Here is a 17,406-nt window from a genome sequence, read left to right on the forward strand (position 1 = left end):
CACCCAGCCATGGGGAACTACATGAAAGTAATGTCCAGCTCAAGGAAAAAAGGAGATCACATCATTATTTGCATAGAGTGCAAAAAAAACTGAAACAAAAACAAAAAGAGATGAAGAACTGGAATATAAATTGGTGTGCATGCAGCATGTAGGCAAATTTTCACACCGGCCACTAAACAGACAAAACCCAAAATCTATATATAGAATTGTCTAAGGGGCACTTCCGTCTGTTTGTCTGTCTTTCTATCTGTTTGTCTGTCACGGAAATCCCGCGTCGCTGATTGGTTGCGGCCGGGAGGCCGCAACCAATCAGCGACAGGCACAATTCGCCCCTTCCTACTCTCTGTCAGTGCCCCCTCCAGTCAGCGCTCACACAGGGTTAATGGGTGCGTTACACTGCGTTATGCCACGGTGTAACGCACTCCGTTAACGCTGCCATTAACCCTGTAAGTGTGACCAACTTTTTACTATTGATGCTGCCTTTGCAGCATCAATAGTAAAAAGATCTAATGTTAAAAATAATAAACAAAATAAAAACTCATTATATTCTCACCTTCCGGCGCCTTTCCCGCTCCTTGCAACGCTCCAGTCCATGCATTGCGGTCTCGCGAGATGATGACGTAGCGGTCTCGCGAGACCGCTACGTCATCATCTCGCGAGACCGCAATGCATTCTTGGACCGGAGCGTCGCGAGGAGCATCGGTAAACGTCTGGGCTGGATCCGGGGGCCGAAGGAAGACGAGTATGTAACTATTTTTTATTTTAATCCTTTTTTTTTTTTTTAACAGGGATATGGTGCCCACATTGCTATATACTACGTGGGCTGTGTTATATACTACATCTCTGTGCTATATACTACGTGGCTGGGCAATATACTACATCGCTGTGCTCTATACTACATGGCCTGTGTTATATACTGCATGGGCTGTGTAATATACTACATCTCTGTGCTATATACTACGTGGCTGTGGTATATATTACGTGGCTGGGCAATATACTACATTGCTGTGCTCTATACTACATGGCCTGTGTTATATACTACGTGGCTGTGCAATATATTACGTGGCTGTGCAATATATTACGTGGCTGGGCAATATACTACATGGCCTGTGTTATATACTGCATGGGCTGTGTTATATACTACATCTCTGTGTTATATACTATGTGGCTGTGCTATATACTACGTGGCTGTGCTATATACTACGGGGCTGTGCAATATACTACGTGGCTGGGCAATATACTACGTGGGCTGTGCTATATACTATGTGGGCTGTGTTATATACTACGTGGGCTGTGTTATATACTACGTGGCTGTGTTATATACTACGTGTGTTGTATGCTACTTGGCTGTGGTATATTTCTCTGCTGTATCTGTGCATCATGAATCGTGGTATGTGTTAAAGAGGGGGGCCCACTGAGACTCTTTCGCCTGGGGCCGTCAAAAACCTGGAGCCGGCCCTGGCTTCACTGATTTGGTCACGCCCCCGGCTGCGAACAATCAGTGACAGGCGCAGTCCGGCCGCGAATTGGCGTGGAATTTGAACCACGCTTCGCTAATTGGTTGCGCCCGGCCGGCCGAATCCTGTGTATAAATTGCATTATTCTGAAAACTTCATAAATAAACTACATACATATTCTAGAATACCCGATGCGTTAGAATCGGGCCACCATCTAGTAAAAATATAATAAGCAAATACCCTGCAGTAAATAAATAACAATAGTGCATGAAAATAATATAGGGTATATTCCAGTTTATTTTTTAGGTTTTTGTTTCATTTTGTTTGCACCTAGTGTATATAAAGATGTGGCCTTCCATTTTTTGAGCTGGACATTACATTCATGTCCATTATTCGGGTCTCCGTCCTTATTCACATGTACGTCACTTGACAAATGTTAAGGTTTTAATACTGGAGGTTAGGACCATCCCGAATAGGGTCACCGTGATGTGGTGCGATGGCTTTTATATATATATTTTTTTTATCAAAATTATGTTAACTAAACACCCTATATTATTTCCATGCACTATTGCTATTTCTTTATTTACTGCAGGGTATTTGCTTAGGCCTCTTTCACACTTCAGTTGTTTGGCGTCAGTCTAAAACCGCCATTTTCCTCAAATAACGGATCAGTCAATTTTTTTTTACGGATCCGTTATTTTCCCATAGACTTGCATTAGCGACGGATTGTGACGGATGGTCGTCCGTTCCATCCGCCATGCGACGGATCCGTCGAAATTTGGCGGACGTTTTCTGAAAATAGACGGACATTGAAACGTTTTTTTGTCAACGCCGAAATGGCGGATCGCGATGGATCCGTCGCGACCGCCATTCCATAGAATGGCCGCCTATGGGCGACGGATCCGCCGCAACCGTTTTTTCGGCGGATCCGTCGCCCCAATCCGTTTTTTCAATTGCGCATGCTCCAAAAAGTAGATACTTTTCCCAGACAACCCCCAAGTAACGGATCCGTCAAAAAAAATGGATCCGTTAGAACCGTTTTCTCAACAATTGTGACGGATCCGTCAATCCGTCACCATGTCGGTAGTGACTGACGCCAAACAACTGAAGTGTGAAAGAGGCCTTAATATGCTTTTATCTTGGGTTTTGTCTGTTTAGTGCCCAGGGTAAACATGCACCTACAAGCTGCATGCATACCACATTTTATCCCAGTTCATTTCATTAGGTTTCTAAAACTAATGTCAGTCGGAAGCACAAAGCATTTATTTAAATGGTTATTCCTCTTTAAAAACAAACAAAAAATTATCCCCTATCCACAGAACGCTAGGGGAATAACTCTTGAAAGGCATTGTCCAAGCTTGGGGGTTCAACCCTGCAGTTACACCATGGGACTACAGACTTGTGAATACTCATAGGGTGCACAATGCATGCAGTCAGGATTCTCCAGGACCTTGAGTGGGAGATCATGTGAAGTATGCGATCTGCACACTTCCGCCCACATTCCAACTATACGGGTCTTGTCTCACTCAATTCACTTGTATTGAGAAAGGCTGCACACGTCTAGTCTGCATGTATACAAATTACTTACTTGCAGTATGCACCCCCCTGCTTCCAGCCCCAAAGAATCCTGACAGTGTCCAGTGTGCGCACTGTGAGTATTCATGAGTCTGCAGTCACATAGAGTAACTGCAGACTTGAGCCCCGAATCTGGACCTCTTTAACATTACATGTAGTGATTTGTGGCACTAGAATGGATGTCTGGATTAGAAAACCCATTTTTAAAACCCTATTAGGGAACTCCAATGTAACCAAGATGTCTCCTTCTCTGAACTTCATCTATAATCCAGAGCAGAGAATGTTACAAGAAGCCTCTGCAGGGGTCGGGATGTCCATGCATTTTACAACTGAAGCCGCGTCATGTTGTAACTTCCCCTGCCGTGAAATAAAAGCGTATCGGTCACTAGATTTTACAATACAATCTGCACACAATATTAGCTACTGTTCATTTCTTAGACCTGATGAGGCTGGTGTACTGAAAATCCATGTCAGAATGGCGGTCTAATCCTTTTGTGAAAAGTTTTCCAGCCTGATTTTAAAGTAAGGACTAGAAGCCTCCGACTCTTGCTGAACTCAGAAAACCAATATCAAAATGACTGTATAATTACGATTTTAAGCTATGTAAGTACTCCAGCCTCATCAGGTTATAGATCTGTTTAATAATGTATATGGCTTGCATTGTAAAATCTGGTGACAAATCCTTTTTAAACACCTAGTGGTGGTTTGATTTCTGTTTATTGATTTGGGTTCTAGCAGTGAAAGGTGAGGAGGAGGTTCGGCCATGTAATCGTGAGAATAGAGGAAAAAGTTTCCTCCATATTTTGTCCCAGAGTTTCCTACTAGACAAATATCACATTTCTTATGTTGTATACTGTACATTGGTGCATGCCGCGGTGTGCAGCTGGATAGAAACAGATGTCGGCTCTGCCTGATGATGACTGTACAGCTCTTTTTGATACATTTAGTTTCACGTTACCTTCTTATTAGCAGCCAGGAATTGCTGGTGTTGTGTGTCAGTGCCCGAGTCTTTGAAGCTTGGCATTTTCTTCAATGCATCCTTCAGTTGGCGGAATTCCTCCATCTGAGCCTAGGAAAAGCCAATCCGAATAGTAGATGAGCAGATGATCAGGATCACAGCAGGTACAGACCGCTTTTTTTTTAATAAAAAGACTTGGTGCAAAAAAGGGACCAGGAGCTGCTGTTAGGGTACGTTCACACTAGCGTTGTGCTAGTGTGCGTCGGCGCCGCGTCGGGCGACGCAGCGGCGACGCACGCGTCATGCGCCCCTATGTTTAACATGGGGGACGCATGCGTTTTTGCTTGTTGCGTTTTGCGACAAATGCGTCTTTTTTGCCGCAAGCGTCGGACCAAGAAAACGCAACAAGTTGCATTTTTCTTGCGTCCGATTTTCGGCAAAAAACGACGCACGCGTCGCAAAACGCAGTGTTTTTGCGTGCGTTTTGCCGCTTTTTTCGGTGCGTTGTGCGTCGCGTCGCCGACGCAGCGGCGCACAACGCTAGTCTGAACGTAGCCTTACAATGTGTTATGCACCTCAAGTATCTAAACTGCCTCAGCACAAAGGCTCATCACGGTCGGCGGAGAACTATTGAGACCGATGCAAAAGGAATAATGGAGCAATTGCCCAAAGCAACTAAATTACTTCAATTATTGTAAAAAAAAAAAAAAAAAAACACTTTGAAAAAAATGAGAGCTGAAATCTAATGATGTGCATCTATCCTGATACTAATGGTTGGCATTAGTCTTGCTAAATCTTGTACATTATGTCTCTTCACATCAAACTGCTACTTTAAGGAGAAAAAAAAATGAAGTAAGAAAGAAAATGTCGTTACAAAAAAAAAATTCCTAAATATTTTTAATTAGCAAATCACATTTGTTTTGTCTCTGAGGGTGATCGATATAGAATTACAATAGCCGTCGTCTTGTTACACTGATAGAAAAAAATGAGATATGGCCGCTGGCATCATCACAATAGAGGTCGTCAGGTGGATAAAAGGTATCCTGTACCTTTAAGAATTCAGTAGCTGTAGGATTTAACTCCGATAATGGGCTCTATATTAGAAAGGGAAAAAACCCTAAGCAAGAAGTGACATCCTGCCAGTTGTGTCAATCACAGGTTACAATGGATTGGAAATCACTTGCAAAAGCTTTTATACCATATAATGTGAGTAATCTCCGAACAATCAAAGGGGGGATGAATAGTTTTTGCTATTGCACGACTTCTCATTTTCAATAGCCGATCTTTTCCACTTACTGAATATTGAAGTACAACTGTCCTGGTGGGATGGAGGTGCCATTGCACCCAGGTGCCTTGTAAAGATGGCCGTATAATTGACGACTAGCCGCATGGTTACAATGCTGATAGAAAGGGTCGATATATTCAGATTTTTTTTTAATGTGGAATATTAGGCGGACCCGCCTAAAAATCCACAGCAGAGTACTCAAGTATTTGGGTATGTTCTATAGGAATTTTTGGAGCAAAAACTCTCTACAAATCCTCCTCAAAAACTTGGAAGTTTCCATTCCAAAAAAGACATCATATGCACCCACACTTTAAGGACCTGAGGTTATTTTTTATTTGGATTTTGACGTGGATCCACTTTCAAATCTACATAAAAAATTCAGTATGAACCTCCTCTTACCAGACAATGAATATAGCGGCTCATACACATTCACACCAATCCCTCATTCATTATGACAGATTTCCCACCTACGACTCGTCAGCAAGTTTTTTTGACAGCCACCAGCTTTCCTAGCAGTGGCAACAGGCAGGCAATACATGTAATAACAGGTTTAAATGAATTGTTTATTAGGGAACTCAATAAAGATTCCTGAACAGGCAAAAAAGCATGTCTCACTCTGGAGGACCCCCCACACCCATGAATTATGCAGATAGCTCATTAAAGGGGTTTTCCTTTTCCAGTACTGGAGCATGAAGGGTGAGTACTATTGGGTTTGTTATTCTATATGCCTGCAAGGGTTGCTTAAAGTGGAAACCCCCTTTAATTTCAGTGGACGATGTGTAATACTTCATTTTTCCTGCGGGGGCACTGCAGGGAAATTCAATAGGTTTCCTCATTAGATAACAGTTGATTTCTGGGGTTCCCAGGAGTCGGACAATCTGTGATCAGCCTTATTGCAGGGATCAGGCTATTAAAAAATTACAGGCCAAAGTCGCCTATGTCTGGTGTAACTTAAAGATCTCTAGAAGGTCAGTTGTATGTGCACTGGGCATGATTGATGGTGTAAATTGTGGGTTATCATGCACAGGGGGTGTCTGCACTGCAGGAGATAGATTAAATCCATTTAAAAGCCTTGCAACGGTGTAAATAATGCATCCCCCGTAATAAGTATGTGAGAAGGGTATAGAAACAGTCAAGATCAATACTAATACATATGTAGCAGCGTACAGCCAGACAAGCACACTACGGATACGACTCAGGCTGCTGTATGGTAGGATTCAGAGAAAGGCAATGCAGCCCTACGTCCCCATTGGAGCTTCACTGGCTACATAAGCAGCATGTTCATTCCCAAATTTACTAAGAATTATAAAACTGGAAAAGATTGGAGTCCAAACTGTAGAAGGAATCAAGTATTGCTAAACTAAGACTATACTCAGCATTTTATTGCAGCCACCACTAGAGGGAGCTCGCTGCATACCCTTTATCTATACATCCCAACAGTAAAACTGTATGCAGAAAGCTCCCCCTAGTGGCGGCTGCAGGCAGCTAGATCTTTATTATTGACCTGAATTGTTAAGGGGGAATTTGGAGCTTTGCGTCAAAAAATATTAAAATCTATGAAACAATTATTTGTGCAAAATTTAAAGCAACAGAGGATGAAATGTTGAACATTCCCTTTAAAGGAAGAGAATAGGGAACATGAGATTTCTTCTTGGCAGTTCCTCGCTGCTACATTAGCGTACCAGGAATCTGAGGAATCGGCTCCCACCACAAGAATGCAAACATTACTCCCAGCTTCAGCCGAGGCAGCGGAAATCAGGTCTTTACGAACAGATTTGTGTAAAATTTAACACTTGGGAGATTTTTTTTTAAGACCATTTCATACACCCCGTCCTAAACAGGAGATGATGGGCGTGACTGCGCCTAATTTAGTAAGAGGCACGGTGCACTACACGTAACAGTATAAAAGCCTTATACGTGTGCAAGAATCATACGTAGGAGGTATGATCGCTGTGGGCGAGCGTTCATCAGTATATTGCACCTGTGCAGCCTCCACCATATTGCGTTATGGCTTCTGCACGCTGTGTGAATCTGCCCTTATAATACAGAGTAGGACCTTTTTAATGTAATTTATCAAAAGAAACATCCTGGAATTTCCTAAAGACAAAAAAAAATAAAACCTACGGCTACCATGAGATTGCTTTGGTGACATTTGCCGACTTCCGGAATAATAAATCTGTTGGAAACTTTCTGGTTGACTTCAGACATTTTTCTCGCCAATTTAGAAAAAAAATGAAAAATTTACAAAAAATGATAATATTCCACTTTAGTCTCTAGTGGACGCAACCTGTTTTCTGCAAGACAATTCCAAAAATAATTCTATACCAGTTAGTGGGATCGCGAGACGATTCCATAATGAGGAATCTTCTGTTTCCTTTTATGGCACACCAGACACAGAAGATGCAGAAAATATATCCCAGCAATTCCTTTTATAATCTCCATTTTTTTCTTTGATCTTTTTTTTTTCATTTTGCAATTAGAGCGGAGAAACATATGAAGGAATCTTCTGTAGGTGTCCCAGGAGACTACCTGCCCTTCATCCTCCTCCTCCTCCTCGTCATCCTGTGTCTAATTCCAAAGCCTTCTACCCACATTATGAAAAAGGTTATCCCACCTAACCATAGGATAAGTAATGCATATATGATCGCTTGGACCCCCACAATCACTAGAAGGGGGTCCGGTGTCACTCATATGAATGGAGAGGTAGCGTGATGATGAATTATGCGATACTGTGCATGCACGTGCTCCAACGCTCCCATATGGACATGGTGCCCCTCTCGCAATCATTGGGGGCTGCAGATCTTACATTAATAGGTAATAAATGTTGTTCGAGGGGTAACCCTTTTAATCTGATAACAACGAGGGATTGTAGATATAGGCCACTCGGTCCTTGGCTTTAAAAGGGGTTTTCCAGTGTAGACAACAGGAACCAGAGATTGGCTGCAGCGGTGATAGGAGTTGTCAACTGATATCTCTTTTCCTCCGCCAGGAACCAGAGATTGGCTGCAGCGGTGATACAAGTTGTCAACTGATATCTCTTTTCCTCCGCCAGGAAGAAGTGCAGAGTAACAGCAGTGGTCCAGTAAGTGAGAATCTGTTTTAGGGCTCATACCCACCTGCGAGAAACTCGGATAAGTCTCGCAAGTCAATACCCGCTACTGCACCCGGCACTCAGGAGCGGAGCCCGCAGCTGCATGTATTGCTATGCGGCCGCACGCTCCGATCCGAGTGCCGGGTGCAGCGCCGGGTATTGACGTGCGAGACTCATCCAAGTTTCTTGCATGTGAGTATGAGCCCTAAAGACCAGGATGGTCATATTTTATACAATAAGTTAAAGTAGAGGACAACCCCTTTAAGTGACCCATCTCAGCTAATCAGACAAGATGGATGCAGTCTTAGGCCGGCGTCACACACAGCGTAAAACAATACGGTCCGTATATTACGGCCGTAATACGCTGAAAAGTCCCAAAAATAGTGGTCCGTAGCTCCTCCGTAGGCAGGGTGTGTCAGCGTTTTTTGCGCATGGCATCCTCCGTATGTAATCCGTATGGCATCCATACTGCGTGGTTTTCTCGCAGGCTTGCAAAACCAACATACGGCTATACCTTCCTAAACCCGACATGATATGAGACCTGGTTTACATACAGTAAACCATGTCTTCTCTCAATTTTTTTTGCAGATTCCACACTACTAATGTCAGTAGTGTGTATCTGCAAAATTTGGCCGTTCTATCTACTAAATTAAAGGGTTAAATGGCGGAAAAAATTGGCGTCGGCTCCCGCGCAATTTTCTCTGCCAGAGTAGTAAAGCCAGTGACTGAGGGCAGATATTAATAGCCTGGAGAGGGTCCATGGTTATTGCCCCCCCCTGGCTAAAAACATCTGCCCCCAGCCATCCCAGAAAAGGCACATCTGGAAGATGCGCCTATTCTGGCACTTTGCCACTCTCTTCTCATTCCCGTGTAGCGGTGGGATATGGGGTAATGAAGGGTTAATGCCACCTTGCTATTGTAAGGTGACATTAAGCCAAATTAATAATGGAGAGGCGTCAATTATGACACCTATCCATTATTAATCCAATTGTAGTAAAGGGTTAAATAAAACACAAACACATTATTTAAAATTATTTTAATGAAATAAAAACAATGGTTGTTGGAGTATTTTATTCTACGCCCAATCCAGTCACTGAAGACCCTCGTTCTGTACCAAAAAAAACATAATAAACCAACAATATACATACCCTCCGCAGATCTGTCTCTGCTGGCTGTTTCTAGATCGTGGGAACTTTCCTAGAAAGCTCCCAGGCTCGAGTTCATATGAGGACAAACAGCAGAGGGCGCCTCTTATGAACTCGAGCCTGGGAGCTTTCTAGGAAAGTTCCCACGATCTAGAAACATCCAGCAGAGGGCGCCTCACCGCAAATGAAGGTAAATATAGGTCATTGACCTACTTTACCTTCATTTTCCGGGGTTTTTGCAGCCATGAGCATCATTGCATTAGCAAAGCTCGTGGATGCAAATTAATTTAACCCCTTCAGATGGATTTACATCGTTGGACGTTACAGATCTGGGGAGGGTAAGGATATTGTTGGTTTATTATGTTTTTTTTGGTACAGAACGAGGGTCTTCAGTGAGTGGATTGGGCGTAGAATAAAATACTCCAACAACCATTGTTTTTATTTCATTAAAATAATTTGAAATAATGTGTTTGTGTATTTTTTAACCCTTTACAAGTATTGGATTAATAATGGATAGGTGTCATAATTGACGCCTCTCCATTATTAATTTTGCTTAATGTCACCTTACAATAGCAAGGTGGCATTAACCCTTCATTACCCCATATCCCACCGCTACACGGGAATGGGAAGAGAGTGGCCAAGTGCCAGAATAGGCGCATCTTCCAGATGTGCCTTTTCTGGGGTGGCTGGGGGCAGATGTTTTTAGCCGGGGGGGGGCAATAACCGTGGACCCTCTCCAGGCTATTAATATCTGCCCTCAGTCACTGGCTTTACTACTCTGGTGGAGAAAATTGCGCGAGAGCCCACGCCAATTTTTTCCGCAATTTAACCCTTTAATTTAGTAGATAGAACGGCCACATTTTGTAGATACACACTACTGACATTAGTAGTGTGGAATATGCAAAAAAAAGAGAGAGAGAAGACCTGGTTTACTGTATGTAAACCAGGTCTCATATCATGTCGGGTTTAGGAAGGAGAGAGCAAAAGCCGGTAATTGAATTACCGGCTTTCAAGCTGTATAGCGCTGCAATAAATATTAATATATATACATATATGTGTCTCAATGACATATATATATATACCTATTCTATGTGTACACATTTATTCTACCTATTCTATTGTAAGCTGTCAGTGTGATTTTACTGTACACCGCACTGAATTGCCGGCTTTTCTAACAGCGCTGCGTATTCCTCGCAAGTCACACTGCTGGTCCGTGTGTAATCCATATTTTTGTGGCTTCCATAGACTTTCATTGACGTTTTATTTGCGCAATACGGTGACAAACGCAGCATGCTGCGATTTTGTACGGCCGTAGAAAGCCGTATAATACTGATCAGTTTAATACGGCAGATAGGAGCAGGGGCATAGAGAATAATTGTGCCGTATGTTTTGCGAGTTTTACGGACGTAGTTTCTGCGCTCTTACGTCCGTAAAACTCGCAAGTGTGACGCCGGCCTTATACATCTCCTAAGATAGTCACCAGTCCGACGTTTCCTTTTTAATTTCACCATCTGTGAGCTTTCAGTAATGTATATACTGTATGTGCATTAAACTACTTTCCGGTCTCCGTCTTCTGCCGTTTCCAGCGCTGCTCCGCTCTCCTGCATCATATGATGCAGCTCTGTTTTTCCAGCTCGCAGAGCCTTCCATTACGTCCTCTCTTAATATAAGTCTATGAGAGCCTTGTCCTGAGCCTCATAGACTTACATGGAGAAAGTGGCTTCAGATCCACACAAAAACGAAGTGTAAGTCACAACTGAGGACACATGGCAGAGGAGAGGATCGGAGCAGCGCTGGAAACGGCAGAAGACAGCGATGGGATAAGTGTTTTTAATGTGCAAACGGAACATTTATTAATGTCAATGTAGCAAGGAAAAAAATAACACGGCACTGCTACCTTACACTTCCCCAACAGCCTACTGCTATGTGCCGCTGCAGAGTCCGTAAGACACCAAAACGGACATACGGGTGCACCAGATTGAGTCAAATACGGACGTCCATGAACAGAAAAAATAGAAGTGCACTCACCAGTCCTGTAAATAGCGAGTCTTTATTGAAAATACATGCAGGTAAATTTAAGGGAGAACGTGGAATGAACGGACGACGGCCGTTTCGTGCTGCTGCACTTCTACGGGTCCGAATGTTTCGGACCCGTAGAAGTGCAGCAGCACGAAACGGCTGTCGTCCGTTCATTCCACGTTCTTCCTTAAATTTACCTGCATGTATTTTCAATAAAGGCTCGCTATTTACAGGACTGGTGAGTGCACTTCTATTTTTTTCTGTTCATGGATGAACATTTATTAAGGATAGCGACATTTTTAAAAAACGCCGGAACAGAATCCTGTATATTACAGAACATTCTCTTTAAGATTTATTTGTTTTTCCCCCGATCCCGTGATGTCTTCCTGCCAGATGCCTTCATCTGCCAAACATAGCCTTCAATGAAGGATCGGCAATAACTACAGGTCTCCGTGGAGCTGAAAATATAAATGTATTTATGCAAATATCCTTCCTGCGTCCTAATTAAATAATAGAAACCTCTCGGCCGCCGCCGAGCCAGCCCGGTGCCAGCTTTTCATTTACCTACATGGATCCCAGACAATCAATAACCACATTGTAGAATGGAAAATTGATTCGCTCCTTCCATTTCATCACCACGTGGAATGTAAGTTGTTATCAGAACACAAACGACAAGTTATAAAACACTTAATAAGACAAATGTAATTTCATAAAAGAGCAGGTGACAATTAGTGGTGCCCCTTGATCAGGCCGGGCACGGGCGCTCTTTGCTACAAACTGCAATCAATTCGCCGCTGTGTAATTATGGTTGGCGTATAGATCGTTACAGATTCCATTCGGAAGGACCAGTCTCTTCTCCTGACGTCTTTGTCTTCACTTGTATACCCCTTAAACAAAACAATTCTTAGAAGCCTGCATTGTACCATCCCTCTCGGACTATACCTCTTGCCAAGTACTTGTGTTGCTCGCATTGATCGACAAGGGGTATGTTAAGACCCAATTTTTAACTTATTTTTACATTTCCCAGAGGAACACCCAGAAATCCAAGTTTTTACTAAGAGACACTTTATGAGAGCTGCTACGAAGGCCAATAAGGTGTGAGCAGTGGGGTCCGACTCTCGAGACCCCGGTCCAGCAACTACTTCAGCAGTGCTTGGCCACCAAACCAGAGTCCTGAAAATGTCCTCCTGCCTGAAGCCTCCACCGATTACCAGGCCCGGTGAGACTAGAGACTAGTGACATGGCCAGTGGACCATGGTCCTGGGAATCTTTTTTTGCTCAACTGTTACGCTGTCATCAACCATTTTCACTAGATTTATTTCTCAGAGGCACTAGATCAAAACCAATAAGGATGCAACCTAAAACTCCAAAAGAGAGATTTTGGCTGTCTTAAAGGGTAATTCCAGCCTTAAAAGGAATCTGTCAGGAGGTTTTTTGCTATTTAATCTGATAGCAGCATAATGTAGGGGCAGAGACCCTGATTCTGGTGATGTATCACTTACTGGGCTGAGTGTTATAGTATTCAATAAAATTAGTGTTTTATCAGCAGGAGATTATCACTGCAGGACTAGCTGTCTCGTGCCTCCTAGTCCTCTTGCTCTGTGTAAAGGTGCACCGAGCTCCTGGGCTTCATTTGAACAGTCATTTTGTGCTGTCGGCTCTCATTTAAGATCATAGGAAGATGATACAGCACCATGTATTAATGCTTCTGCTCCTCGTGGGCGGGCTTACCTGTGCACCGAGGAGCTGTGTGTGGACATCCTGATGAGCCCTTCTTAGTAACTTACTCTCCTCCCGCAGTTTTGATATAGTGTCTGCAAATACATTAAAAAATACAGGAATAATTAGACCCATCACCCAAGCCAGGTACAGGGAAGAAAAAAAAAACAAAGCAATTGATTGCCAGGAATATGTATTCTTTGCAAAATGAACTTCTGGAGTAGATGAACCTTTCATTGCCCCAGCTGCTTCAGAACCTCATAACAGTAGAGGTCATTAATTAAAACTTGTGTAAAGGATGAGCGCTGCAATTTTCTATCACAACCAATCAGGCTGCTGCTTTCAGTGCCAAAAATTAAAGCTGGAATCTGATTGGTTGTGATTTCCCATAGTCATAATAAATCAACCTCAATTACTTAGAAGCATGACAATTCTGATTTCCTTTTCTCAAAGACACCAACAGTAAGTTATTAATATTGTCAGCAGGTGATTACATAAACTATATATATATATATATATATATATATATATATATATATATATATATATATATATATATATATATATATATATATATATATATATATATATATATATATAGTGTGCAAAAGCTTTAGGCAAGTGTTAAAAAAAACCGAAGTGTAAAAAATTTATTTGTTATCAATTCACAAAATTAAAAGTGAATGAACAAAAGAGAAATCTAAAATCGATCAATATTTGGGGTGAGCGCCTTTTCTCATCAATTCTCCTCGGCACACGTGCACAAAGTTAGGGATTTTGTAGAATTATAGTCAATTATACCAGGCAGATGATATAAAAATGATTCATTATGTAGGTTGAAACTTGAGATCCTTAACTGAAACAGAAAGAAGAGTGTAGGAGGCTTAAAACTGGGTGAGGATCAGCCAAACCACAAAGGGTGAGGTTGTGGAAGACAGGGTCATACTCAATGGCTCAGTGAGCACAGCAAAAGGATACCCAATCTAATCACTAGATACATGCACAGGTCAGTCATGGAGGGTCCCGCTCACCTTGCAGCCCAACAATCTCATTCTCCTTTTCCCTCTGCAGTTTGGTCAGTTTCTGGTTTTGCAGCTCCGCGGTTTTGCTATGCTGCAGCTTTAGATTGCTTTGCTCCACCTGTAAGTCGGACAGCTGCTTCTTCATCTCTTCATTCTGATTCTAGCAGGAAAAAAAAAATACATAAAATAATAAATATAATACATGGCTAAAAAAAGATACTTGCTCAGTGGCGCCCCCTATTTTACAGGTATATCTGGACTTGTTTGAATGCCTGGACAGAATGATTGTCATGTCCAGTGCATGCTGTCAGCAGCACATCCCTGCTTTTACATGGGCAGACGTGCTGCCGACAACGATGATTGAATGGCCAAGAGCTTTGCTTTTTTGCGGTGTCATCGCGGCATATTCACGGGGAGCCAATGTCAAAGTGCGTACTCACAGTATCAGATTCTGTACCCCCTCCATTTCCAAACTAGTCATACATTTCCAGGAAGAAGAACAGAAGAACAGCAAGAGACATAATTGTAAAAAAAAAAAAAAAAAAAGACAAAAGAAAGACTATAAAACAGAGCCAACAGAAGCTGGAAGCAGATAGTAGGCTCCAGAAAAGTTCTATCTTGCCAGATATATTTAGAATATAATAAAGAAGATATATAAAAGAAAAAGTGACAACAAATTTCCCTTAGAATATAATAAAGAAGATATATAAAAGAAAAAGTGACAACAAATTTCCCTTAGAATATAATAAAGAAGATATATAAAAGAAAAAGTGACAAAAAATTTCCCAAGAACTAAAAAGAAAAATGCAACTACACTCACACAAAAAAAAAAAAATGTCCAAATACTTTCAGAAAGGGCGCACTATACTTTCCATAATAAAACAACAACAACAAAAAACCACATTCCACATACCCACAAGACTGGCGTTCGGAAAATGAATCTTTACAAGAACGCGGAACAGAGATGCGCCCAATAGAAGGGAAACATCACATCCACAAATACATCAGTATGTGTCGGGCTCTGCTTTTAATAACATACTATTTTTGCGGCAGCAATGGTCTATTATGGGTCGCGGACGCCACTTTTGAATCCTTTATTGTACGGAAAATTACAATGGACTGAGTAATTGCTTGGACACGAAAGGCAAAAAAAAAAAAGCTGCCATTTAAAAAAAAAGAAAAATGGAAAAGTAATAGAAAGATCAGACAATTAGAGAGTGAAAATAAAAGCTGACATTTTCCTTCTGATTTAACAAGACAAGTTATTTAAAAGCTCCGCTGCGAGGGGGAGTACGAGACTAGAGGTCTCGCCATTAGTGACCACTGTCTGTAGAGGAAGGTAACGCAGTCAGCGCTGTCAATCACCAGTGACTTGTGGCAATTGGAACAACAGTCATGCTTACTCATTTTAGAACATTCCCCACTTTTTGCCCAGTTATAAGATTTTTTTTAGGGGGGGCAAACTCCCTTAATTCTGCATCTATTCAGATTTCTGCTGAGAAGATCTGTTAAGAAATTAATTAACACAGAATTTTGATTTAGTTATCATTGTATGGCCTTTGCTAAAGGGTTTTTATGTCTCTCGGGATCCTCTGGGGCGTGTCTTTAGGCTGCTCTGCTTAATTACCCTGTGAGACACGCCCTCTTAGTAAAAACAATAATTAGCACTGAATAAAAAAGGGACATATCTGAGGAACCGTCCGGAGGATTTCAAAAGCAAAAAAAGTAGTAGGAATAAAACTTAAGAAAGAACTGGTCGCTTTTGACCTTGTGACTGAGGACCTGTTCTGCTAATATTTTATTCCCACTGATCTCTTTTTTTTTTTGTGTTTGTCTTAATGTTTCAGAGATAAATTTTTTTTTTTTATTTTGTGCTAAATTTTACCAGTTTTGTTTTTTTACTAAGGGGGCATGGTTCACAGAGTAATAAGGCAGAGCAGCCTGAAGACACGCCCAGGAGGATCCTATGACAATACATAGGTAAATGCCATAAACATTAGTCCATAATTCTGGAACCGTATAAAGGAGTAAAAAAAAAAAAAAACACAGAATAAAACAAGAACAAAATATACGATATATTGTACAGTGTCAACCCGCTGAATCCATGGTCTATGGATTTTTAATTAGGGTTGGTTAAAGCCTTAAATTAGTTAAAAGCTTCATTAATAAAGAACCTGAAAAAGTGCAGTGTTCTCCATAAAACTTTTATGTTCTGCCTGCGTATAAAGACATAACAGTAAGCAAGAGACGTGCCTGCACAGAGCACATAACCATGGAGGGTCATTTCATTCCCCTTTTTAAATTACCTCCTTCAATCCTTCTGGATGATGAAATTATAGAGTTTAATGAACTTGGGAAAAATAGGTCTGGTTATATTTCTAAAAGGGCGCCCCCTTGTTCTTAGGCCATAACTAGTACTGTAACTTTAATTTTCAGTAGATAATGGGACTGAGCTGCACTACTGGCCATAAAGTAGCCTAGGCTATCCATGACACTGTTAATTGGAGGGAAAAAAGCCTTTCACGTTATAATGACGCTGGAAAACCACTTTATAGGGAACCAATAATTAGATTCCTACCCAAACCTCGGGCAGAATGAATCGTATCCTGGCTGTGTGATTGAGGAGAAATGCCAAAATATTTCAGCAAAAACATAGTTTAATGATCCGGCTGAGGACCATAGCCAGAGACGAGACTAGTCTGTTCCTGGCCGGCTTCTCCCAGCGCCTCTCCAGGTCTCTCCCATGTGTGTACCTGTCAATCAAGTTAAGTGGGGCAGGGAGAAGCTCGCTGAGTGCTGCACTGGACTAGTTAGGACTTTCCCTAGAGTCCCCAGGTCAAATCTTTTAAACTAGGTCTTCTCTGAAACGTCAGAAGCCACATACAATCTACAATAGTGCAGCTGGGTCTCATTCATGCTGCTCGTGGTCCGGCCATGAATCTAATGACTAATAACCCAGGAATGTTGACTTTAATATTAGAGCGTGGACTTCATAGAACTGGAAATACTCTGTTGGGTGTCCCGTGACCAGGGGCTCCTTCCCTGTCTCTAAAGCTAGGGACATCTTAGCTTGCCCTGTTCCCCTGATTACTTCTGATGGTGAAGATGTCGGGGCCACGTACCTTGCCATAGCTC

The 17,406-nt window shown here is 41.9% G+C and overlaps 1 protein-coding gene across 2 annotated transcripts in view; it reads right to left on the bottom strand.

Moving 5' to 3' along the window:
* LOC138651170 (Golgi integral membrane protein 4-like) overlaps positions 1–17,406 on the bottom strand; it is a 94,195-nt gene that overhangs the window by 40,733 nt on the left and 36,056 nt on the right. For both annotated transcript variants that reach the window (XM_069741192.1, XM_069741193.1), the window contains exons 5-7: positions 14,281–14,431; positions 13,262–13,344; positions 3,991–4,101 (exon numbers count right to left, since the gene is read on the bottom strand). In XM_069741192.1, the coding sequence (XP_069597293.1) occupies positions 3,991–4,101; positions 13,262–13,344; positions 14,281–14,431 (345 nt within the window). The remainder of the gene's footprint in view (positions 1–3,990; positions 4,102–13,261; positions 13,345–14,280; positions 14,432–17,406) is intronic.

Source organism: Ranitomeya imitator, chromosome 10 (assembly GCF_032444005.1).
Source record: "Ranitomeya imitator isolate aRanImi1 chromosome 10, aRanImi1.pri, whole genome shotgun sequence".
In the NCBI taxonomy this organism is placed as follows: domain Eukaryota; kingdom Metazoa; phylum Chordata; class Amphibia; order Anura; family Dendrobatidae; genus Ranitomeya; species Ranitomeya imitator.